The sequence below is a fragment of the Molothrus ater genome, chromosome 3, assembly GCF_012460135.2.
Source record: "Molothrus ater isolate BHLD 08-10-18 breed brown headed cowbird chromosome 3, BPBGC_Mater_1.1, whole genome shotgun sequence".
Taxonomy (NCBI): domain Eukaryota; kingdom Metazoa; phylum Chordata; class Aves; order Passeriformes; family Icteridae; genus Molothrus; species Molothrus ater.
This window is the reverse complement of record NC_050480.2, coordinates 103,239,114-103,264,234: the sequence shown is the minus strand read 5'-3', so window position 1 is coordinate 103,264,234 and position 25,121 is coordinate 103,239,114. Positions and strand designations below refer to the sequence as shown.

General features: G+C 42.0%; 1 protein-coding gene across 3 annotated transcripts in view; it reads right to left on the bottom strand.

Annotated features, from left to right (window-relative positions):
* Positions 1 to 2,951: 2,951 nt before the first annotated feature.
* KLHL32 (kelch like family member 32) overlaps positions 2,952 to 25,121 on the bottom strand; it is a 121,203-nt gene continuing 99,033 nt past the window's right edge. For all 3 annotated transcript variants that reach the window (XM_036381184.1, XM_036381187.1, XM_036381186.2), the window contains exons 7-11: positions 20,317 to 21,043; positions 10,864 to 10,922; positions 8,282 to 8,474; positions 6,109 to 6,203; positions 2,952 to 4,304 (exon numbers count right to left, since the gene is read on the bottom strand). In XM_036381184.1, coding sequence (XP_036237077.1) covers positions 4,143 to 4,304; positions 6,109 to 6,203; positions 8,282 to 8,474; positions 10,864 to 10,922; positions 20,317 to 21,043 — 1,236 coding nt within the window. In that variant the 3' untranslated portion in view covers positions 2,952 to 4,142. The remainder of the gene's footprint in view (positions 4,305 to 6,108; positions 6,204 to 8,281; positions 8,475 to 10,863; positions 10,923 to 20,316; positions 21,044 to 25,121) is intronic.

The following is a 25,121-nucleotide window of genomic DNA, read 5'->3' as shown; positions in this document are numbered from 1 at the left end:
TACTGTGAAACTGCTATATATAATCATCTCTATTGGAAAACCATTCTTTATGTGGACACTTTATCCCTTTATAACATGTCCTTGGAGGGGGAAAACCTCCTCATTTTGCAAAAATAGAACTGCATAAGTCCTTTATACACAATCTGTGTGCTAAACTTCCTGCAGTCTTCTTCCCCTACAAACTCTGTCTGCAGATGAAGTGTTTTAACCTTGCCCTCTTAATTTATTCTACATTTTAATTTTCAATAAACAGATGCCGCCTCTTTTCGCGCCTGTTTCCACATTGTTCCACATTCTGCCTGGGTTGTATCTGCATGTGTGAATATTCAATTATCTGTTTCTCCACCATTCTGCAACTGATGTACTAAATGTCTGTACAGGTTTGGGGGAGGGTAACTGGGGAAGGCAAAATTTAGATGAAAAAGAGTTACAGAAGTTTCAGCTCTTCTGAAAGTCAGGAACTTGGCTCAGAAGCTGCTAAACTAAGAAGAAAATCGTAAGCCACAACTAGAAGTTAAAGGATTACAAGAACATTACTGTACAGAAGCAGAACTGCTGCACACTGGCTTATCAAATGTGAGTGTTCCTTTAGTCAGCACTTGGGTGTGAAATGCTCAAGAGACACCAAAGTGGCAGAAGAGGCTGTTAGTGCTGCTGCTGCTTGTGAAGTATATATTTATATACTTTAATTAAAGCTATGTAAAGGATAGAATATTATTCTTTAAGGGTGTGGCCTGAAAAAGATCAGAGAATAGCTCTTCAGTACAGCTCTTCAAGATCTTGTGACCCAAAAGTCTTAGCTGCAGCTATAAATAGCCTTAATGTGTAAATCTAAGGAATTCAGGGCACAGAACTGCACTTTTTTCCAAACAGGACAGTCAGTGACTGCTGCATTATTCACTGGTAAGAACACCTCTTTCCCTGAAGCAGTAGTGAGTTCTCACTGGTTGCAACTGGTACCCTTACCTTGCACACTCCTAACTGGATAAATGACTTGTGCTGGCATCTGCTCTCCCACTGTGATGATCAAAACCAGTAAGCATGGAATAATATTCTTGTTCTGGACAGCTTTAAGGCTGTGTGGAAAAACTGAGCTAAACTGTGTCAGAGGTACGTACCAAAATCAGCAGGCTGGGTAGGTATGAAGGTTGGGTTCAGAGTCCTATGTCTGCCCAAAACAGTACAAAAGTTAGAACATCACAGGTGGATCAGGAGGTCACGCACAGGATTCTGCAACCATGGCAGTTTGAGAAGCCAGAGACATTCAATGGAAGGATGGCAGAGTGAGGACATGATGATTCAGAAACTTCAGCTCACCAGGCAGCCTTTGCAGGAGACCTGCACAGCTGCAGGTGGCAGGTGAAGCCAGCCTTGCTCTCCCATCCTCACTCCTTCAGCTGTGACCTCTCAGCCACAGCAGGGTGCTCTCTGTCTGCTCTTTGCATCCACACTCCTCTCTTTTCTTACCTGGCAATAATTAACTGGGTTTTGCTCATCTGGCAAGGGCTATGTTCTGACTTAAGGTGCAGCAAAGCACCCTCCATCTGTCCTGTAGGTCCTGCAACAAAAGCAGAAAGACCCAGATAGGAAAGTGTGACACAAAAACTTAAGTGACTAAGAGGTTGCTGTGAAAGACCTCTATAATCAGTGAAGCCTGATGATTAAGAGCCAGAGCAGGATCCTGACACTTATAGGAGCATATGTGTTGTCCTGAGGCTCTGTGGCAGAGGCACCCCTAACCAATATAATGCAATTGCACAGCTGTTTAAAACTGCCATTCACAGTGCAGACAATTGGTGACAACAACCAGAGCAGTAGAAGTGTCTAAAGGGCAGAACAAACATGATAAACAGCTCTCTTGCCTTTCAGACCTCGAACACAGAGGCACATGCTGCTTTGCATAAGGAAGCTGCCCCCCTCTGCTTCTCAAACCCAGACCACTGCTGCCACTTTCTGCCGCTGCTCAGCAGCTGTCCTGATCCACCCCAATCCCTCCCCCTGCTCTCCAGAAGCAGCAGTTTAGAAATGATTCCATAGCTACAGCCATAGTAAGCTGTGAGACCTAGAAATAAAAGTCTCCAAACTAAACTGAGACACAGAAAACACACTTTGCACAATTGTCCAGAAGTGCCCTGGGCTTTACAAACGGTAAGTGTCGGTTCTGCCCCTGAAACAAAAGCGGATCACTCACCTGGTGTGGTACATCTGGGATGAGACTCAAAGCCCCTGCACAGGTTTTGATTATTTTAGCCACCCTCCTCTTGAAAATGAGACATGCACTCCGTTTGTGTCCCTGAAAGCCACACCTAAGTCACAGTTTGTGTACTTGCCTGGCTTGAGCCCTGCAGCCCACACAGGAAAACAATTTCTGTAAATGGACTGTTCAGAGATCCATCCCTTGCATGCAGATTTCCAGGAGATCAAACAAATTAAACCAAGAAATTAAAACATGTCTCAATGTACAGCCTATCCAGCTCCATGCAGCATAGAGAAAAGTGCTGCCTAGATATAGGTGTGCTTGGTGCCCAGAGTGAGATGGTGTTAGCAACTCGAGTCAGTGTGCCAGGCAAAGACTGTGCAGCTGCAGCTCTGCTCGAGGCAATGAAAGTGAGGAAACTCAGCAAAAAAAACCAACAAAAACCCAACCATAAAACATTCTAAACTGATAAGTATGGAAAAGGAAAGGGGATGTTCCACCAGTACACTGCCCAGCGCGAGACAGGAATGATAATAAAGTTACCTCCCTGTAATCAGACCCTTAAAAGATAGTGAGCTCTGCTCACTGGATGAAGTCAAACCTGTTCCTGTCAGCAGGCACAGGCTACTGCTGCAGCACATTCCTCATGTGGAATAGCAGGAGCATCAGCAGGAATTTGATAGGTCTGCTCAGGCAGCACAGTGGCAGGGAGCTGATCAGTAGGTAAGGCAGAGAAGTGCAGAGTATCCATAAATCAGAAATAGAGAAAGATTTAATTACATGCTTGGTTAATATTTACAAACATTGACATTTTTGTTCAATATGTAAATAAAACAGAGATAAGAGACAGGGACTGCAGTAGCCAAGCAAAGCCAAAATACACCAGGTTAGAGTATTTGCTGTGAGCTGGCATATGCCTGGAGAGTGGAATGGAGACACACTATATAAACTGAAAGGATAAATAAATAAATATTGACATTGTTCTACACCTGTTTAGCCTCTGGAGACCAGTGATTTGTGGGACCATATGCTGGACAAAATGAGACTGTTCATTGATAATTGTAAATGTGGTGACCCCTTGCAAACTGGATATTAAAAATATTAAGTAAATGGCACATTTTAATTATGCAGTAAAGAGGCTGATCTCCACCATTAAAAGACTGCAGCTGTCAGGAAGAATTGATCATATGACAGAAGGTAACATTTATTTGGTAGTAGACCTTGGTAAAAGACATCCCAAACAATCTTTAGAGTCTCAGACAAACACATTCAGTTCAGACTTGAGTTTAACCGTGAGGCTTCATTTTCTTTGCCTTTCAGCTGAGACAATTTTTATCTGTTCCTCATATCCTATAGGGCTTGTTTGTTTTTTATTTTTGTTTTAATCTGTTTTGAAGTATTTAAATTTCAAATGAAGTATTATTAAATGAGAAACTGTAAACGATGGAGTTCAGAATTGGAAGTCAACACATTTGTTATTCTTTTTGCCAAAGGTATTGAGTAAGTTGCATAATTAGCACAGTATTATATCATCTTTGTCAACATAAACAGAGCTTTTTTATTGTCTTTGAAAGTGCCACTGGTGAACAACTGAATGTGCAGACTCCAAAGAGCAGCGGCCCAGGAAGAGCTGAGAGCATCCACAATGCCTGATGAAGTTGCATAAGGAAATGAAGGAGACACGTAGCCAGTGGTCACCGGCAGAACTGCACAACGCGCTCGCGCATCCGCTGCCACCTCTGAGCCCAGGAGAGAAACCACACGCAGCCTTTGGGACTTCCTTCCTGCCTGCTGGGATCTGGCCTTAAGACAAATGTGTGATGGTAAAGCAGCAGCCCAAGTGGATTGACTCCTCTCACTGACCCAGAGAAACCCTTCTATCAAACCCTGTGGGGTTTGACATTTTCCTCTTCCACTTCCGATTCCGTGAAGCACAAGGAGTGTGTCACATTGTGCCGATCCTGTGGTGAGGCACTTGCAGAGTCTGAAGGTTGGGGCACGTGAAATAAGGAGCTGGAAGAAAGCAGGCTGCTATTCCGTTGGAAGCAAAGGGGAGCGTAGGCCCATAGAATACCTCTTCCTTCCCCTCCTTGCTAACATCCAGCACCTGCATGGCAAAGCATACAAATATTTTTGGGATCACAGAAGAAAGCTGAAACAAATTTGCTGGCACCCATCTCATGTATTTACTATTAATCCCAGCGTAAAGGTAGTTTCAGAGAATTTCTAGATTATTTATGGATCTGGTGATCCATTTGCTGTTCTCATCACCCAACCCAAAACCTGAGTGCTCAGGCACTCAGGAGCAAACAATGACATTGGATCCTGCTTGCTGGCAGGAAAATGTGCAGCCATGCAAGTGGGTTACTCTGCACAGAAGGGCTCCTGTTAGCACAGAGCACAAATCGTTTGTCAGCTCCAAGGTATTTAGGGGGCACAGAATCTCTGTGGAAGATGGGAATGCCAAATAAATGAGTGACTTAAAGTAAGTAAAGAAGTTTAAAGAAAAAATGGAATTTTTTCTTCCAAAGGAGAGAGCAACCTCAGATTTCCTCAATTGGGAGATAAAAGGACTAGTTTTGCTGGTTAGAGCCAGGCACACTGCCAACAGCTGAGGAGGGACAGCACACACAGCTCTGCCAAATCACTCATTATATTTCTTTTCCCTTTTATGTGGGGACTGTGTCAGGCAGGCTGCCAGTTCACAACCAGTCTGGGGATGTGGACAAATGTCCATTTAAGAAAGCAAGATCCCAGGATTATTTTTGCTTGTCACTAAGCCATATTAAAACCCAGGTGCAATACTGCAGAGTACCTGTTGATTATAAACGAGCCCACTGGTGGAGCACAGCTGCTACCTCTACACGGTGCTATTACTCCATCAAAGCATTATGTGTCAGCTATATCCAAGCCAGCCTGAATGACTTTTTCCAAGAATTTTTTTTTTGTGTGGTATCCAACAACTTGCAAAAACACAATTATACCAGTGACCAGAACATGTTTTTAACTGTTTATCTTGTGTTATCTTATCTTTACAAATTCATGCTACTAAGTGTTCAATGTAAGACCAGCAGCTTGGCAACCTAATATACTCCCTTCTTATGCTAAGCCTAACCTCTAGTCTTATGGGACAGTTTGGAGGTGAAATTCTAAAATCCAAAATGTTGGAAGCTAATAAAAATGTTGTTTATCAGCAAAAGTGCAGAAACTGAGATATAAACAGGAGTTTCTGCTTTTAACTGCCCAGCTGGTGACAAAGCAGTGGCTGTGATGCTGAACTGCTTCACTCAGAAACATGCAGAAAGATAAGAATTCCTAATTTCTGTACCAAAATACCTGAAAGCCATGGATCTGTGGGTGAGCTGCTTTTATAAAAGATGGGAGAGCAGATGAGTTTGTAGGAGAACCTATTGCCTAGGGCAGGGATCAAAAAACTTCTACTGAAGCTTTAAGGCAGTAAGCAGTAGGGCAGGTAGCAGGCTGACTGCACTTGGTCAATGAACAACTCATCAACTCTGGCTGCCCTTCAGAAACACAACTTGGAAAGAAAAGAAAAATCCCAATATGGGCTGAAAAATTCTTAGCCCCATCATCCATCTCTGCAACCTTTTAAATTTGAACTTGATTGTGTAATCAGTGAATTATACACATTATTTTATCCAAACCTTGCCAAAGGAAAGATAATTTAACCCTAGTTTACTGGAATTTCTTAGAGGAATTGAATCTCTTGGCTCATCTGGAAATACTTTTAATTTCTACAGTATTTCCTCTCTGTTTATGCAGGTTCAGTGGCTGCATAAGAAATATCCTTAATCTCTCCTCTTCACATGTATTTTCCCTTTTTAATAACAACTGTGCAAAACTTATACTTGCAAGATTATTGGAAAAGACTTGAAACCTAAATCGCTCACCTGGATACATGCCAAAGGCTCATTTGTCCAAATCGAATAGCCACCAACTAAATATATTCTACCATTGTGGACAGCAACTCCAGACTCATTTTGACCTAAAGCAAAGAAGGAAATAGAAACCACTTTCAGTGTTTAATTAACCCTTTTAACACCGAATGCTGGAGTTCTGAAATGGCATGCAAACACTCCTGGCAGTGACTTAACTGTTTCAGAATTCCCATTGTGTCGGAGTGAAGGTGAGGCGCGGGGGCAGTTCTTTGCTCTCTACAGGAGCCCTGCCTGGTGCTGCCCAGATGAGCATTGATGTGGCTGTGCAGGGGACCATCAGCTCCCTCCCGTGTGCCACAGGTGACAGACACGGTCCCCACCGAGTGCCCCTCCCGTGCTGCCCACACTCCTCCAGGTACAAGGACACTGAAAACCACAGGAGCTGCTGCGCAAGTTCATCCCCATAGCAACAGTCTCCCAACAAGTTTGGAAGTTTTGAAGGAAAAATACAGCCTAAAAAAAATCTGCACTACACAGTTCACCTGGCATATTTAGTGCCAGTTGTACTGACAGAAAGAAAGGCTTAGGTAGCTTCTTAAGGCACAGGTTGTGGAAAGAACCTGGAGGCAGTGGAGAGGAGGCTGCCTCACAGCATTCAGTGGGACAGGGTCAGCTCCAGAATGAGAGGGTGTCTGCAGTGCCAGGGTTTTGCAGTTGCAAATCAGATGACATCTTTCTCAAAAGCTGACAGTTCCTCCACATTATAAATTAATTAACTAGTGAGCAAAAGACTCATGAAAAACTAGTTCTGTTTGACCATGTGTAATTCCTTTTAAATCTATGCCTCTCTCCCTATGTCCATCAAGTACTCTGATGGGCTGACTTGGAAACCAAGCAACCCTTCTGCTGGTGCTGCTCTAAGAATGTGTCACATGCCTGTCTGGAAGTGTGGCCAGCACGTTCAAGAAGGTGATTCTGCCCCCCTGCTCCACTCTGGTGAGACCCCACCTGGAGTGCTGTGTCCAGCTCTGGCGACCTCACTACAGGAAGGATAGTGACCTGCTGGAGCAAGTCCAGAGGAGGCCACCAAGTTAATTAAGAGAGATGGAGCACCTCTCCTCGGATGAAAGGCTGATAGGACTGGGGTCTGTTCAGGCTGAAGAAGAGAACGCTTCAGCCTGACCTACCTGTGGCCTTCCACTACCAGCAGAGAGCCTACCAGAAAGCTGGAGAGGGACTTTTAAAAGGGCATGTAATTACAGGACAATGGGGATTGGCTTCAGGCTGGAAGTGACTAGGTTTAAACTAGATAATAGGAAGAAAGTCTTTACTGTGAGGGTGGTGAGGCTGCCCAGAGAAGTTGTGGATGTCCAATCCCAGGAAGTGCTCAAGGTTGGATGGGGCTTTGACCAACATGGGCGTAGTGGGAAGTGTCCCTGCCCATGGCATGGGGTGGGAACTAGATGATCTTTAAGGTGCCTTCCAACCCAAACCACTCTACGATTCTATGTTTCTCCCTGGGGTTCAAGGGGAATACTACATCTGGGAATTGTATCAGGTGGAGGTGAACTTTGGTGGACTGGGTGGCAGGCACAATGAGCTGCAGTGTTTTGCAAGTTCCATCTATAACAGTTCTTCCTAATAAGTCAATAAGAGCTTTACAGATCCTGTAGTTAACTAAGTGCTCAATTAATTTCTGACTTGATGGAATTCCAACAAGGACACGTCCTTTTGGGTAATTTATTAAGAAGATACTGTTTAGAAATAAGCAAGAGTTAACAGATTTCAGTGAAAGCTTTGCCCTATAATGCTGGCAGAAACCACTACAAAACGATGTTACATGGTAAAGACACATCAGTCTCTTGTACACTCATATAGGGAGCTAAACCAATACCACACCCAAGCTTTTGGAGAATTAAAAAACATTACTGGTAATATTATGACAAATTATTTTTGATTGCTAAATGAAATGAAATTTATCTGCAACTTTTTCAAAATTTAATGTACAATGTATGAAAACAAATGTTTTGTAGACCACTGAATGCCAGAACTGTAATGAAAAGTGTCTTCTTGGCTAACAGCGGACCCTGAATTGGAAGCACTTGTCACAAAGTCATGGATTTCCACAGACTAAAGGCATCTAAAGGGAAAAGATGTTTCAGTTCCCCTTTTGACCAATGCTCACCTGTCAGCATGTTGAAGCTGCAGCGGGTCCACTGGTCGGTGTCTATGCTGTAGGAGTCGATGTGACGCACCAGGATGCGATCGTTGTTGTAGTCGAGGTCGTTCCCCCCTAACACGTAGAGCTTCCTCTGCACGGCCGCCATGGAGTGATACACCCTCCTCTGCAGCATCGGGCTGCGGCTTAACCACTTGTTCTGGAACGAGAGAGAGCTGGTCCAGCACTGCTCAAAGGCACACCTACAGTGCTAGTGCAGCAGCACAGTGCTGGTTTCCTCTTACCCTTGGTGAGGAACCACAAGTGCATATACTGGTTCTGGTCATATGCCAGACATGTGTGCTGGCTGTAACTCTGAATAAGGAGAGTGGACTTTCAACACGTGGTTTATAGTTCTCACATTTAAGTTCATTAATTTAATGGCATTTCTTGCTCTAATTTTTTTGTCTAGCTCATCAGGTTTCAAAGGTCTTTTTTTTCCCTTTATAACTCAGTAGCAAATTCTCCTTAAACCAGACTATTAACTGTCTCCTTTGTATACGGTGCTAAAATTATCTGTACCAATGAGCTCTGTTATGTGAGAAGAGAGATTCTTCTGCCTTTTGTTATTCAGAAGCTTATTTGATCTTATCCTTGGGGAATAAAGCAACAGGAAAAATAATTTCCTAAAGAATCTTCTCAAATGATTCATTTGGTTTAATGTCAACCCTTTATTTGTGGCAACTTACAAAGTTCCAACCCTTTGCGTATTTTTCTTACTCATTAACAATATTCAAGAATTTTACCTGCTTAGGGGAGAGGTAGGAAGATATGGAAGACAAGGGAATAAAGCAGAGTATTTTATACCTGCGAAAACAATTGCTCCTGCTATGCCTACCAAATCAAACAACCTGGCAAGGGATAAGATTAATTTAAGTGGAGGAAGTTAAAAATCCGTGAGGAAATTTTTTGCGATACATGTGCAGCAACTCCAGAGTCTCTGAGCCTTCTGCCTTTTAACCTCCACAATATATAGCTATACATTTCAATGTGTAATAGTTGAATATTAGGCATTAATGTTTGCATTAGTAGTCCAGTCTCTTAACACCAGACTATAGACACCATCTGCTTTGCAAAGCCTGCCTGCATCCCCTGATTATATCTTTAGCTTCCTCCACTGCAGTGCCTGCCAGGTGAGCCTCAAAGCACTGCAAAGGCAGCGAAGCAGAGGGGCCTGGCAGGGTCATTTCTAATAAGGCGGCGTGTGAATACTAATGAGCGGTGGGGAGGCAGGGGTCAGTGCAGGAGGCTGGCTGGCAGGTAGCTGTGTGCTCGCTGGCAGATGGCAGGCATTATCGACTCGCCACAAAGGCCGCGCGCGGCAGCGGGCGCTGCGGCTCCGTGATGGAGCGATTGAGATTCCGCGCGAGGTGCGAGCAGATGTGATGGTTTCCAGTACCCACCGTAAACAATATGCCAGCAGAATTTTTAAAGAGAGCTTGTGTGTACAAACACGAAGCAGACGTTGTTTGAAGAATGCAAGTGCACAGTTCCTCTGTAACTCTTCGTGTGCCAGGCCGGGCTCCTCGCCATCAGCACGGCACGCTGAGGCAGCCCCAGCACCGGTAATTTGGAGGGCAACTTTCACACCAGCAAGTGAAGAATCCCAAGTGAAAGGTACACAATAGAGACAGGGCATCCAAATATGTGACCCCCTCACAAGCAAAGTAGGATTGCTGCCTTTAATTGCTACTTGGATTTAGGACAGTCAGCATTTGTAGTCAATGACAAAACTGCACCTTGAAAAGAACGAGGCAGGTCTGTCATCTCCTGCTTCCTCTTCAGGCATTGGATCTGCTATGGTTTAAATAGTCAGTGGGAACCACATAGCAGTATCTCCTGGCACAATTCTGTTCCAAATACAGCAATCAAAGCCCCTATCCTACAATCAGAAAAGTCAATACTCTTCCACGTGGGTGTAAATCAGGCTATGCAACTCTGATTGCAAGCTTAGGACTTTTAATTCCTAATACAAGCAAGAGGGCATAACCATGCCCTAACCCTCTGAAATGGTTACTGAGCCGTGCTAACCTAATCAAAACACATACATTATGTATGAAATAATCCCTAAAAGATATTTTAGGTGCTTGGGTAATGAAATGATAGGCACCCTTGCAGTCAGCAGAGTAAGTCACGGCCAGGTAGTACAGTTCTCAAAGTATTCAGGAAACAAAAAGCCCATATATGCAATTCAAACCAGAAATCCCAATGACAAGGAGCAGTTTCAGAACACTGACTTTGAGTATACATTGCCCAGGGCTGCTGGATTACAAAAAAAAAAAAGAACAAGCAAAATAAATACTGATAAATACAGGGGATTTAAAGCACATTTCTGTATTTAACCTAGGATGTTTCTAATTCCTACAGGCTTAAAAAATGTAATAAGTTGTCAGGATCTCCATCACTCTGTTAAACTCACACATCAGTACAAAGTGAATTTAAAACACCACTAATTCAAATGGTCAGCATTTTTAGCCTCACAAAATCTTGTATGTATTTGCCAAGAGATCTGTTTGAAGCAAAACAAAACATATAACACAAATACTCACCTGCTTAGGATCATAGACCATGAGTCTATTTTGATATTGTGCAGTATTTGTTACTCCTCCTATAAAAAGAGTTTATACAGGTTACATTTTTTCATACAGGCAAAGCCAGGACCAAGATCAGGTACAGCAAAATAACCAATGCTAGACTTCATCTGCAGATAATAATTACATTACATACCACCACTTCTGCTTACATTCCACTGCACCTCTTAATCTGGTTACAAGGGAAAAAGCAGCCCCATTTGTCAAACATAAAGCAACACAGAACAGCATCAATAAACAGCCCCCATACACTTCCTTTGTACAGCTAATTCTATGGGCCAAAAATGAGTAAAAAATGGATCTCTTTATACATAACTGTGCATTTAGCCTTCAAGACAAAAAGATAAAACCTATTCCTGTTCAAAGGAACATCCAGTGTGTGACAGGGTTTAAAAGAGGAGGAGATGGGCTTGCATCAATGAGAAGGAAGAGGTCAGAGAGAAGCCCTACCTTACCAAAAACATGACAGGGGATACCACTGCCAGTTAAAAGCACAGTTTAAGCCTGTGCAACTGTGCTTATCTGTACACTTGAAAGAAATTCTGTACTTAATTTGTATTATAGAGAACATCTCATTTAGTTGTAAACTTAAGTTGGAAGGTCCCTCCACAGTGACGAGAAACAGCCCTACCATTTACTTTTCAATACTGGTCAGGAAATCATGGTGTTAAGCACCTAGAAAAGCTCAGAATAGACTCTGACCCAACTAGATGCTGCAAACCAGCTGTTTACCTCAACACAGTAAAGAGATATTCATTGCCCAATCATCCTCTTGTTTTGTTTAAAATGGCAAATTTCACTAAGTAAACATGGAAAACTCCTTCAGTTTGTAATCTTACCCTTGCAAACATGTTTTTGAATGTGCTGAAGCCTCCTGGGGACATGGTATCACTGCAGCACTGCCACAGTTCCCAGTCCCCCTCTGTCACCACGCTGGGCCCATGGGAAGATGGAATCAGAAATAAGGCACAGGCAAGCTGCTCCTCACCTTCATCCTGCCACGAGGTCTGGCAGAACTAGGGCATGTCAGTGGCCACACACCAGTGACACTCATACTGACAGACAAACTATTTATTTTAAACTTTTAATGGTCCGTACCAGAAGTGGACAAAATCCGTGGCAATGAGAGGAAAGATTTTCATCTTATTACATTTCATTTTGTTGATGTTTCCCTTTTTGTCAGGGCGTTCCCGTTTCAGCCAGAACAGCAGCACAGTGACTTACATTCCTGCTGGCTGAGCAATGGCCCAGTCCCACAAAGGTTGCTGGGTTGGTTTCTTCCCTTTTATCCCCAGGCTCTGTGCTGGGGAATTCTCATTTTGCCAGCCTCCAGGTGGACTGAGGGCAGCATTTTGGTTCAGAGCCATATTGTGATTTTGAAGCAACTCTGCCACCTCCCCCATGTCATTTTAGGCTGTAGGCTGGGACTGGTGTGCATTCAAGTTAAACCAGAAGCTCTGCTCCAGATGTGCACCAGCCATGCTCCAGTTCCTAATGGCAGCATAAGGGTGCGAAATCATAACTGGTCTTTTGGCTTTGTACCATCTGAGCACTGGGAACATTTGAGCCAGAGGACCAGAACAAACTTAGCCCAAAGCAAAAAATATGAAGGGTACATGGAATGAACACAGAGAACTTGGTGCCAAAGTTTACCTGCTGATCTGCTCCTACTGGACTGAGCTACTTGCTGACATAGAAGTACCTTCTGACCACTCAAAAAAACTTGAGTGGGGCCAAAAATCTATAGCAGAAACTACAGATGCACCTATTTTAGAGTCTTTTCTTCAACTGCAGCAGCAAGGAGAAATGATGCTGTTACTTGGGTGCATCTCTGCAAGCACCAGCCTGTGCTGGGCACCTCCAGAGGGACGGCAGCCCGAACTCCCAGCTCAGAGATGCTCACAGGCTGGGATGAGATGCAGTCACTCCAAACTGTTTCCATCACACTATGCCACACCCTGCCCATCACAGCACATGTGAAATGCACACACACGAATAGGCATTGGAAAGCAAAGACTGCTCCTGTGTCTGATCTCACAATCTGTTATTTGTCTCTACACTGTTGTGCAGCCTTCACATTCCTAGTGGTCATCAGCCAGACAGACAAAACAATCTTTCTAGTATCTGTTTTGTAATTTGATTTTTTTTTACATATAGTTATTTTCACTCTCAGCACAATGTCTAAAATTAGACATCAGATTAGTACTTTGAAAAATAAAAACCATAGTTATTTGGTTTATTACCTCCAGAATGTTAAACTACAGGAGACACATTTGAAACACAATTTTGGGTCATACATTTCCATTCTGAAAGGACACCTTAATTCGGGGAGAAAGATGTGAAGGAAGAAGAGAAAGAAGAGTGTTGTTTCCTCATAAAGTAATAAAATAAGCAAAATTATTTCTTTCTCTTCACAAAGGGCCCCTCACACCAAGTACACAGCTTACATCTTTTCCCCTGCAATATTGCTCATCTCTGGTGTTTTATCATTACATTCCCTTCACATACCGCTCTTCACTTTTAGATTAATCTGCCAAAATGAGATGCTAAGGATTTGCATACAGATTTGACTACACAAAAATAGATCTGGAATTAATAACAGTCTCTATATGTTTTAATTTCTTCTAGACTGGAGTACCCTTGCCTCCAGCAGTATTCTTGGCTTTGAAAGTCATCAAGCTGATTTGTCTGCTCTTAGGTTATGATGCCACATGCTGCTACACTGTCCCCTGCAATCAAAGTGCTCGCAGAGATAGATTCCATGCCTTCCCCTAACAAGTATATTTTATAGATTGGCAGTTTTGATCTCCCCTCCCCAGGGGGATAATCTGCATCTTAACAGGTTTCTATAGATACATCTGTCATTAAATATGCCATCTTATATCTGCATCAATTTTCAAACTCTAGTTCCTTCTAACTTTGAAGTGCTATAGCAAAAGTTTAAAATTTTCTGCCAAAATTCAGACTTAACAAGTTTGCAATGTCCTCTTGAACTATTTTTTTTAATACTACAGACAGCTGGGAAGGGGCAAAAGAGCAGCAATATGTCTCTTAAAAATAAGAAAAGAAGGGGGAAAGGAGTTTAAATGGTACTAAAAATAATACATACTTTCTCAGAAAAGAAATGGGGTGGTTCTGAGAGAATTTCTTACACTTCTCTGTTGTGTTTTCTATGAGGAAAGGATAGGATAGAGAGCCATCATAATGAGAGAAAGTAGTTAAAAATACAAACTCTGCTATTAAATTTGATGCCAAGCAATAACAGCTAATGTGGTAGTAACCCAACAGTTAGAGAAAGAGAAAAAAATGTCTGTCTGGTTAAATGACAGAAAATTTACAGTTTGGTCAGCATTTGCTGTTTTTGTGAACAGAGTGATGATTACACCACTTCACATGAGCAGCTTGCTTTGAGGATTCCATTTCCTGGGAGGCAAGGAGTACCCTCAGGACAAGACTTTCTTGCTCTTACAGACAGGAGCACACCATCATGGAAAGGCCATCATGCAACCCATGGGCTCACAATGTTTTTACACTGCCACAATAACTATCTCTCACTCCCTTGTAGGCTGTAAGTGTTGCTTTTTAAGCCTTTCAAGACCTGTAAATTCCCAACTCATGCAACAGTGCCCCTCTACACGAAGAAATTGCTCAAGGATTCCAAAACGCACCTCGTCCATCCCTTTCCCACACTTGATAAACAGTTTGAATTATTACATCCTCCCAAACACTCCGAGAAACACCTTCAAGACACACTTCTAAAAAGAGAAGGGCAGGAGGCAGTAGATTCCACATTTTCCTCAATGACAAAATATAAGCCATACTTATAACGTGGCCTAGCAAGCCCCCATATGACTTGAGAAACCTGATCCAATCCAAATTCCCAGGAAGTATCACAACTCCCCACAGTCCCCAAGCGTGAGGCTGCGTGCAGAAATCTGAGTTCACTGGGAGACGTGTCAAACAACACGCTGGCAAAGAGCTCCCACGTGTGCTCCTTGCAGCAAATCCAGGGAATATATAGAAACCCACCACATGTACCCTAAGGTGCTCTGGTATTTTAAACCAGAAATCTCTCCTCTCTCAGGTGTCTGTGTGTTAAAGACAAGATAATCCTTCCTCAACATGCAAAGCAAACCTGCTGCCTCTTACTGCAGCCAGCCCAGGTGCAGTGAGGACAGCTGAGCTGGAGCACATTCCCCCAAGGTAAGGAGTCCCCTGGAAGAGGCCAACAGCAGCACTGCTTAGTGCTCCTTGACTCCAGATGCAATCGAGCCACAAACAAGAGGGGGCACAAGCCTCAGCTTTGTTTAAATCATTAAAGCTGGATGTTTACATTCAGTCTAAGGTGAATCAATGGCATCAAAAAAATAATGTCCTATCACTGAAAGGTGTGGGATCATTCATTCAAATACAGTAAAAATGAAGTCTGTATATATATGGAACATATAAAGACTAAGACTGGGCCACTAAGGAATTTTTATGCACTTGTTAACCTCCCATTCCCAGTAAATCCTGTGCCAGCCACATTGTAAAACTTGATTTGGATGGATTCTCCTGTAAACTCCTATTATTCCAGATCTATTTTTCATAAAATAATTTTATAGACTTTTCCTGAGAAAAAATTCTTTACTTCACGACAGCATACTGATAGTAAGGTCATACTTTTCATCCCAAAAACCTCGCAAACTCAGAATAATTCTTCAAGATATGTTATCACCACCATTTCCTTGGTCAAAATCTCCACGATTAAGGAAAAAAACCAACAGTTTAAAAACCAAAAGAATGAACCTTGAATTTTGAAAAAAAACCAAACCTATCTCCTATATGAAGTACAAAGCAACTGTAGAAGGATGGTTTGTTTACCTCCTTCCCCCAGGCTGAGTTTCTATGTGCATGTCAAGATGTTATTTTAGCTGACACACTTAAGGTCAGACAACTTGGGCCTCTGCAAAACACCAGTGTAACACTTAGTTTTAAACAAGACTTTTCATGTGCTAATCTCTGGAGCACCTAAGGCAAGGGGAAGTGTCATTAGCCCAAGATGCAGGTGCAGGAATGACCCAGAGCTGGAATGCCTGGCAGAGGTTCCCTGTCCCTCGATGTCCACAGGGGCACTAGACCTATACAGGTGGAGGAAGGTTAACATGGATAAAAAAGGAGGTCTCCAGATTTGCATGTGCACTCCACAGAGGATGCTGGGAAATGGGCAGAGTTCAAGTCCTGGCTCTTATGGAAAATATCTCCTCGCTTTTATAGATAGTGATTGTTAGTCACGTTGAACTACCAAGTGTTTAGTGTACTCAGTTTTTCTTTCACTGAAATATTTCACTTTACAAGCATTGTGGCATGCAATTCGTTTGTGAAATTGGTCATGGCACCAGATGTTAACTGGGGCCTGGAAGAATCACCTTTCTATAAAATTTCCAAACCATCTGCCCAGTGCAATGTCAGTACAGAGAACTTATTTGTTGTGGTTTAACCCCAGTCAGAAACTCAGCCTCACACAGCCAGTCATTTGCTCCCCCAGAATGGGATGGGGAGACAATTGGAAAAGTAAAACTGAGAAAATTTGTGGGTTGGGATAGAGTTTAACAGGTAAAGCAAAAGCCATGCACACAAGTGAAGCAAAACATGGAATTAATTAACTGCTTCCTATGAGCAGGCAGGTGTTCAGCCATCTCCAGGAGAGCAGGGATCCATCAAGCGTCAAACATCAGCCCTATGAACACTCCCCATTTCTTCCTTCTTCCCCCAGCTTTATATGCTGAGCATGACACCACATGATCTGGAATATCCCTTCGGTCAGCAGGGGTCAGCTGTCCTGGCTGTGTCCCCTCTCAAATCCTTGCCCATCCTTAATCTCCTCACTGGTGGGGTGGGGTGAGAAGTAAAAAACACCTTCACTCTGTAGAAGCACTGCTCAGCAATAGCAAAAACATTCCTGTGTTATGGGGACTGTTTCCAGCACAAATCCAAAACATTGCCCAGACTAGCTGCTATGAGGAACATTAACTCTATCCCAGTCAAAACCAGCACATTATTTTAAGAACTTCTCATGTTTTGTTTTTCTTTAAATAAGAAAATGAGGACTGTGGGGGAAAAACAATAAATAATGACATAAATATGAAAATATGGAGCTCGAAAAACTCAAGGGCTGAACCCATGTGTGCTGAGCAGAGGGACCGACTAGTTCCAGTATGCAAAAGGCTCCTTCTTTTAATCTGCTTCTGTCAGGTTAAAAACCCTAAAGAGCTGTTGGCAGCTTAGGAGTCCCTCTGTCACCTGAACACCAGCCACCCACCTGCTACTGCCAGTGTGTAAACTCATACAGTGGCTTGTTTTGTCCATTTTCTTTTCCTGCTGCCTTTGCCATAATTTTATTAGCTATTAGTTTTGAATCCTTGTCATATTTGTCCCAAAGGAGAATGAAAGCAAAGCTGAAAATGAATCTCAATAATAACAGAAATCCCTTAAGTCTAGTTAGCTTTTGATCAGCAAAGCCTTTAAGAGGGCACAGGGCTGTAGCAGAGGCACTGAGTGAGTAAATGGTCAGTGTGCAGATCAAGCTTTGACGATGCTCTCCACAAATAGAAGAGCTAGAAACTTTTATTATCACTCTAATTTATTCCCTCACTAAAAAATTGGGCACACTTCCACGGTTCCCTTGCCAGCTGGTAGTAGCAGACTGACTTTGAGAGCTCTTTGCTGATGACCTGTATTTCCCAGAAAAAGCAGCAGGGATACAGCTTAGAAACATTTCTAACTCAGACTAATTTTTTAATTACTTAATTTTAGGCCACATACTTCAAAATTAGGTTCCCTCCTGCATTACTAATTACTTTTATGCTAACATCTTATATTCAAAGATGAACAGTGGATTTTCCAGCAGTGACTATGATAAAATAAAACATCTCTCTGTTCTAGTCCCCTGCCCCTGAATGTACATGTACCCCAAGCTACATTCTGGTCCTGGCAATTAATTAATAATAGAAAGCTAGCTATAGTTATTACATCTCCATCCACTTTTCTTTTTAAATTAACTCTATTCAATACACAACCAGGTTTCAGTGTGAGAGGACAAAATTCAGATCAATATCTACTGAAGCGTAGCACAGTAAGTGAGCTCTCATACTTCATACATAACCTGTCATAATTGAGCAACTCAAAACTTTATAAGCATTTTCTCAGAACCTATCAAAATGAAAAGCTATGTCTACCTTATTCCACTGTTGGCAGCATTTTCAAATATAAATGGAACCATACTGATAAAATATATTTTGTTGTTTTGCCTAATTTTAAAGAATTCATCCAGTAGGCTTCCACTTACCTCTTCCACTGATTCTACAGCTCTATTAGAGGCATATCCCTGAACACAGTATCACACTGCATCATTTTCTAAACAAAAGTGGAATTTAAAACACACAGGCATGCATGCATTTCACCTACATAACTAAGCACATGAATTAATCCTCAGGATAATTTCCCCTTTCCTAGCAAATCTGGAAAGATCGAATTTAATCTTCAACCAGTCCGTTGTTTGACTTAAAAACTGCTATCAAATACTTTCTTGCGTTTTGGTTGTTTTGTTGTTTGGGATTCTTTTTTCATGAGATTACGATAAAAAATATTACTTTTTTCATTTACTGGAGGAAAGACTGCACTGATGGATTTCACATTCAATGTTTTCATGTGAGAATGAGTAACGCCATTTTTTAAAAGGTCCTATTCTTCATAAATACTGACAAATGTAAACCAGAAAAAAAGAAAAAATAAACCAGCTATCAAGACACAGCAGTAGTAACATGCGTGTATTTGGAGTGCCCACTGCAGACACACATCCCTCTCTGCTAATAAAATAGGAAAAGTAGTGAATAAACATGATAATGCTCTAAACACATCCAGCTGGTAGCCTAACGCAGAAATCCTGCTCCTGTATTCTGCCTGGGTCTCACCTCAGGATTCACACAGCACGAACTCTACAAGACTCCCTAAATGATGGTCACTAAAGAAAATGACCCAAAGTACCTGCCAGGGATCCTGGTGGTTTGCTGTGTCCTGTCCTGCTTTTAATTCCAAAGTCATCATTCATGACTTTAGTGCATATGTATTAAAAGAAATACCTGCTAATTCCCCTGCCAATGCTTGGGAATCCATTCCCATGAGACACTTAATCCATAGGGACAGAAAGGTACATCTGCTAGCCTAAACGACACTTTGAGAAGCACAGCGCAGGCCTAAGAAGCTAACTTAATCTTCCATTCATATTCCATCCTTTCACCACAGGCATTCCAGACCATATTATAATCCCCAGAGGGTATCTATGGTGAAGATGCCAATCACTGAACATTTACCTCAAGGGCTGGCCCCATTTACTCATTAGCTTCCTTAATAAATATTATAACTATATAACCTTCTGTGGCACACTTCTTAGTAAAAGGGGAATATTTTTCTGTCAAATCTTCTGTAGACAGCTTTAGATGTATTCCAAAATAACTAATACCCACTACAAGGACTGAGGTAACTAAATCCTCCCACACCCAACAATGAAACATAACAACTAAAGACTTGGTTGCAAATGACATGTTCTTTTAGGATTATAGGGTCTATACATTCATCTATCTGTGCTGTAAAGCCATGGTTACATCCAGACAGCCTTGTGCACTTACTATGGACAGAGCCATGGATGATTTCTAAAAATCGTCATCTCAGCATGTTTCAATATTCTGAAGAGCAAGTGGGAGCAAATCATACATTTGCCTTCAAGCCCTGGAACAACACAAGCTAACAAGCACTTAATTTTCCATTTCATCATCAGGAATAAGTGAATCATAGAATATTCTGGGTTGGAAGGGACCCACAAGGCCCTGCACATGCTCAGGAACCACACCATATGCCTGAAAGCATTATCCAAACGCTGCCCAAACTTTGTCAGAGTGATGTTATGATCACCTCCCTGGGGAGCCTGTCCCAGTGCCCAATCAACCTGGGTGAAGAACCTTTCCCTGTTATCCAACCTAAACCTCTCCTGACACAACTTCAGGCCATTCCCTCGGGTCCTGTGACTGTTAAAAGTACCAGATCATATTACAGAAACAATGTCCTTTATAGTTTGTTTTAAGGAAGCACACAGAATTTATCATGGGAAATTTGTCCAGAGGTGCATTATCATTCCAGTTCACTGTGATTTATGAATGGCAGCTGGAGATAGCACACATGATATCAGCAGCTCTGAAATACCGAGTGTAATGTATAAGATACATTACGCTCCTATACTTCTAATGAGGCTTCAGTTCTTTGTCCTCTCCACAGAGAAAAGTTATCATGACATATAAACCAAAGATTTATTACTTTAGTTCAAGACAGTATTTTGGTATTTTGTTAGTACCTCAAACTCTGTGAAACGTTTTCTACCTGATATCCAAAGAAGACCATCCACCACATATCCCGCGTGGCAGGAGAGCGACCGATCAAAGGACTGTACAAAGGTCCACTTGTTCTTCTTGGGGCAGTAGCGTTCGACCGTGGGCAGCACTTGGCGCAATTCGTTCCTGCCCCCTACGGCATAGAGGTACTCGTCCACGGCTCCCAGCACAAAGTGCTCCCGGCAGTTCTTCATCGGAGCGATCTCCGCCCAGGAGTTGGTGCGAGGGTCGTATCGACAGACAGTCCTCACGGCACACGTGCGCCCTGTGGAGTGCTCCACCTCTCCACCAGCCACAAAAAGGAAGTCTCCCATGACAGCAACGCAGTGGTGGCTCCTCCCCACAGGCATGGGCGCCAGCTCGCTCCAGTTAGCGATCCCTGCGATGTGGACGTTCTCCTGGTCCACCGGGTTGAAGTATCGCAATTCCTTCACTTTACAGACTTCTCGTTTTTTCCCACCAATGATATAAAGAGTGTCTGACTGGAAGCGAGGCTTTGTCCTTGCAGTTTGCCAAACGGGCTGTGCATAGACGCTCTGGTGGTAAGCCAAGGCCTCGTTAATGAGCGCGGTTGCAGTTTCACTGGCTTGGACAAGAGGATGAGTGAGAGCTACAGTGTGCAGTGTATCCACATCCATAAGGCCAAAGCGGACGTACTGGAGAAGCTCATCCAGATACTGGTAGCGGCAGTTGTGTTCCAACCACCTCACAGCCAGCTAAAAGCGGGGGGAAGGAAGGGAAAAACAAGGTGCACGTTATTTGCACACAATTCTGTCAAATATGCTCTTTTGAAATTTGCTTGCATTCCAAAAAGCAGATATATATACTTGCCTCAGTCGTGGTATCTATGCATCTAAAAAGCAGCTGTGAAAGCCTGTTAGTCCACATAAAAAGATACAGTGTATATACAAAAGCATTGTACTGCACCAGCTCCCCTAAACAATTTCCACAGCATTATCAGCTGCTATGCAATACTCCCGTTGTGCAATCTGTTAGTGCTGCTGGAGACCATACTATCCCTGAGTCAAGCTGCTGGAAAAATAGTATTAACACAGGGGCTATGGGATCACTGGACACTAGAAAGAAGACTCATGTCAGAAGACTACAAAGAAAAGCCTTTTCTGCCCTCCCTATTTCATCCTATTTATGACAAAATATTGAAGAAATCTAACACATTACCTACTGAATCCTTCAATATGTTTTTTCTTCTTCATTTATTTTATCTATAAAGTGGAGAAAGGTGTAAGGGGGACAAAAAAATTAAGTCAGAGAAGACAGAAGCACAGAAGAGGCCCTGCTAGTTTGGGGCAGACAGAAAGCAACAATTCAGCAATTGCAGTTAGTATCAACATTCAAAATTAAACATAGCATTCAAATCACATAAAGCTTATTGAATCCAACTGGTCCTAAAAAGAGGTTAGGAATAGCCTAAACCATTTCAGGAATTGCTGTGCAAGTTTTTTTTGAAAACATCCAGTAATGAAGATACCAAAACTTCCTCAGGAAAACAATTCCCATACTCTGATATCCTTCCAGACAGATTTTCCTCTTACATACACACATACACAGAAGCTTTAAACCCTTAAACTCATCGCTCCATTTTTCACCTTTGGGTTCATATTCCAGACCAACCCTTGAAAATTATTCATCCATACAGGATGACAAGTATTTTGTTACCTTTTTTTTCTTCTCCACCTCAGATGCATTTTAATATTGGTGTGAGTTTCCTCTTCAGTGAACAAAGAAAGTATTTCAATGCATCTTAGGTCATATTTTCAAAATCTCTGCTGCTTGGTTTGCAGTTCTCTGTTACTGAAATCTTTAATGTTTGCTGTTGAAAACTGGACACAAACTTCCTCTTAAGGCTGTAGTAGTAATGAATAGGTTGGAAGAATCCCTTTGAATGTAACAATCTATGCCATTCTTGCCTGTACATCATCACATAAAACTGTCAGTACACTGTGATCTTGATGATCCATATTTAAGCTTATGACTGAGTACCTTTTTTTTTGTGGTTGGTTGGTTGGTTTGTTTGTTTAGGGGTTTGTTTGTTTAGGGGTTTTTTCTGCAGAAATTCCACAGAGTGTCATGCTTTCTCTGCCACTACCCAACTCTCTACTATGACTTTAGGTCACTGCTCCAGTCAAAATCATTCTCAATCCAAATTGTATTTTCAAAAGTGCTAGAAAACCATTTCACCTTCAGACTTTCTGGAAACATAAATCCCTTATTATTCTTTCGTACAAGTTATTATCAAAGACATTGACTAGTTCTAGATAAGAACTAACTCTGCTTGATACTTTAACAGAACTCATGGAGTGGGCATTTCTAACAAGCTGAGCGATAAAAAAAAATTTAGCTAAATCTTATGGCCCTGTACTGTTTGTGGGAATGTCATATAAAAAAGCTGAAAATAAAGGCTGCTCTTATTCGTAGCTTTCATATATGATGTAATAAATTTATTACTGTTTTTGTATTCTGTCAGAGAGGGAACATGAAAAACCAAAACCACCTTTTTGCTAAGATTAATTTGAAACACTTTTTCCTCACTGTGAATCCCTGTGAAACAAATAATCAATGAAGGGCATCAAAAATGCAGCAGCAGTACAGTCAGTTAAATGCTGTATTGAGTTTCAAATACATGCATTAGCTATATGTATTTTGATTTGCTAGTAAAAAAGACAATAATTAAATGTATTTGAAAATGGTTTTGGACTTGAAATCATTGAGCTTTATAGTCAGGTGTTCTAAATCCACCAAACCCACGTGTCAGGTGTCTCCTACTGAGTTGTATCAGGCAACTTCCGTGTCTTTAGCCATGTGAATGATTCCTGAAAGGCGCATAGTGCTCATCATTCAGTCACTTGAAATTGAGGAGAAATTCAGGCTATCTTCAGCACACATCAACTAAATGATATGTGGGTTACTATATTGAGATAGAAGAATTTACAAAAGCCGAGTTCTTATCTGTCAGCCCTTGCATCCAACCGACTTTTGGAACTATAAGTTCATGGCTTTGCTCACATCTAAAATAGAATCACAGAGGTATCACTTGGGCTGCAATGACAGACATTACAGACTCTGTAAAAGACAGGTACTAATGTAAACCAGGACTTGGTAACCATAAGCCTTTTAGAGGAAGTTTAATATTAATGACTTATTAATATCTTAGGACTTCATCCATCTGCTTTTGTTTTATTGTCCTGCCTTTGGTCCCCCAATAAATACTGTATAAACACACAAGCAACACCACATACTAACTAACACCACATACATAACTTCAAAGAAACGGTACCTGCATTCATTTCTGGATATGGGATGTGTCATCATCTGCACAGAAGGCATGGACATCTCTATTACAATACATTTTCTCTGCTGTAGGAAGTTTGGCATATGCAACTTGGTTCATACTGTTATGTCTCTACTGAGAAGAATCCTGCAATTGTAAAAAACTGTTCCACTGAAATGAAATGCTTAACTCTTCCCTAAACCACTCCAGCAATGGTTGCAAAGTGATCCAAAGATTCTGTTTGCACTCATATGAGATGTACAATCTTTTCTGAGTGTTGAACCTTCTCTATCCATTTCACACTATTTTATCCCCACTCATCTGTCCTGCATCATTTCTTATGAAAACCTTTGAACCTTTCCAAATTAAGCTTATTGCAGCCTGCTTGTGATTCTCTACGTGTTGCACCCCAAGGTATCTTTGGAAGGGCTACTTCCCCCTTTCCCCTCTGACAAGCAGCTGCAGCAGCAGTGGGGAGGGCAACGTGAATCCCAGGCTGTCTCTCGTGTAGGGTGCTACTGGCTCTTACCAGACTCCATGTCTGAGGTCAGCTTGCTGTGGAAGACTTCATTTTATTGTATGAGTTTAGAAAGCAGGGCTAAGAACTCTGCCCACCACCCGGAATGCTCTGTAAAATGCTCTGTAGGCATTTTACAGAACACAGAGAAGCTTCACTGAGTCTTAGGGAAGCAACAGAGGTCTGTGAATCACAAGGTGTTTAGAAGCTCCTGTCCAAATCAACTCATGCTACTGTTTAAACACAATCTAACTACAGTGCCCTGTGTGACCCACACCTAATCTGTGACGCTCCAAGGCAGAAAAAAGGCCTTAAGAGATAAATGCTATATTGTTTTTATCACCTTGTCTTGCTATTTGTGGCAATTACAGCTTTAAAATTCATTTTGGGCCACTACTTAAAAATAAGTGCTAGGAATTTAACCTACAAATGTAGGTATCTATATCTATATTTAGAGAATACAGGCCAAACTCCTAAATTGTGACACAAGGCTATGGAACAGGTCACCTGGTTTCAGGAACACTCACCAACTGAGCCTTAGACTTCTACACTGGTTTTGCAGAACACTGTTATCATGTTCTCTAGCAGAACATGATGTCTCATGCTATGGAGAAAACTGGGTGTGGGTGAAGGATCTAGCAGCTATTGGAGGGCTGAAAAAGTTCAAAAGAAAGAAAACTCAATTCCCAAACACATCTTTCACTTGCAGCAGAAGTAGTCACTGGTGGACTGTAACACAGTTCTAACTTTCCTTCAGTGCAAAGGAGGCAAACATAACTCTCAACATATGGCAGACACAAACTTTCATGTACGAGACCAGCACACATCTGTATATTTATCAACACAATTTCTAACACCTTTACTCAGGTTTTGTTTAATCAAGACCCCAAAACCTGGTGCCTACATAAAAACTCCAGAATTCACCCCATCTATACACTGATTATTGTGCCTATGTTTTTGCCTCTCTGGCAGTAACAATTAACAACTA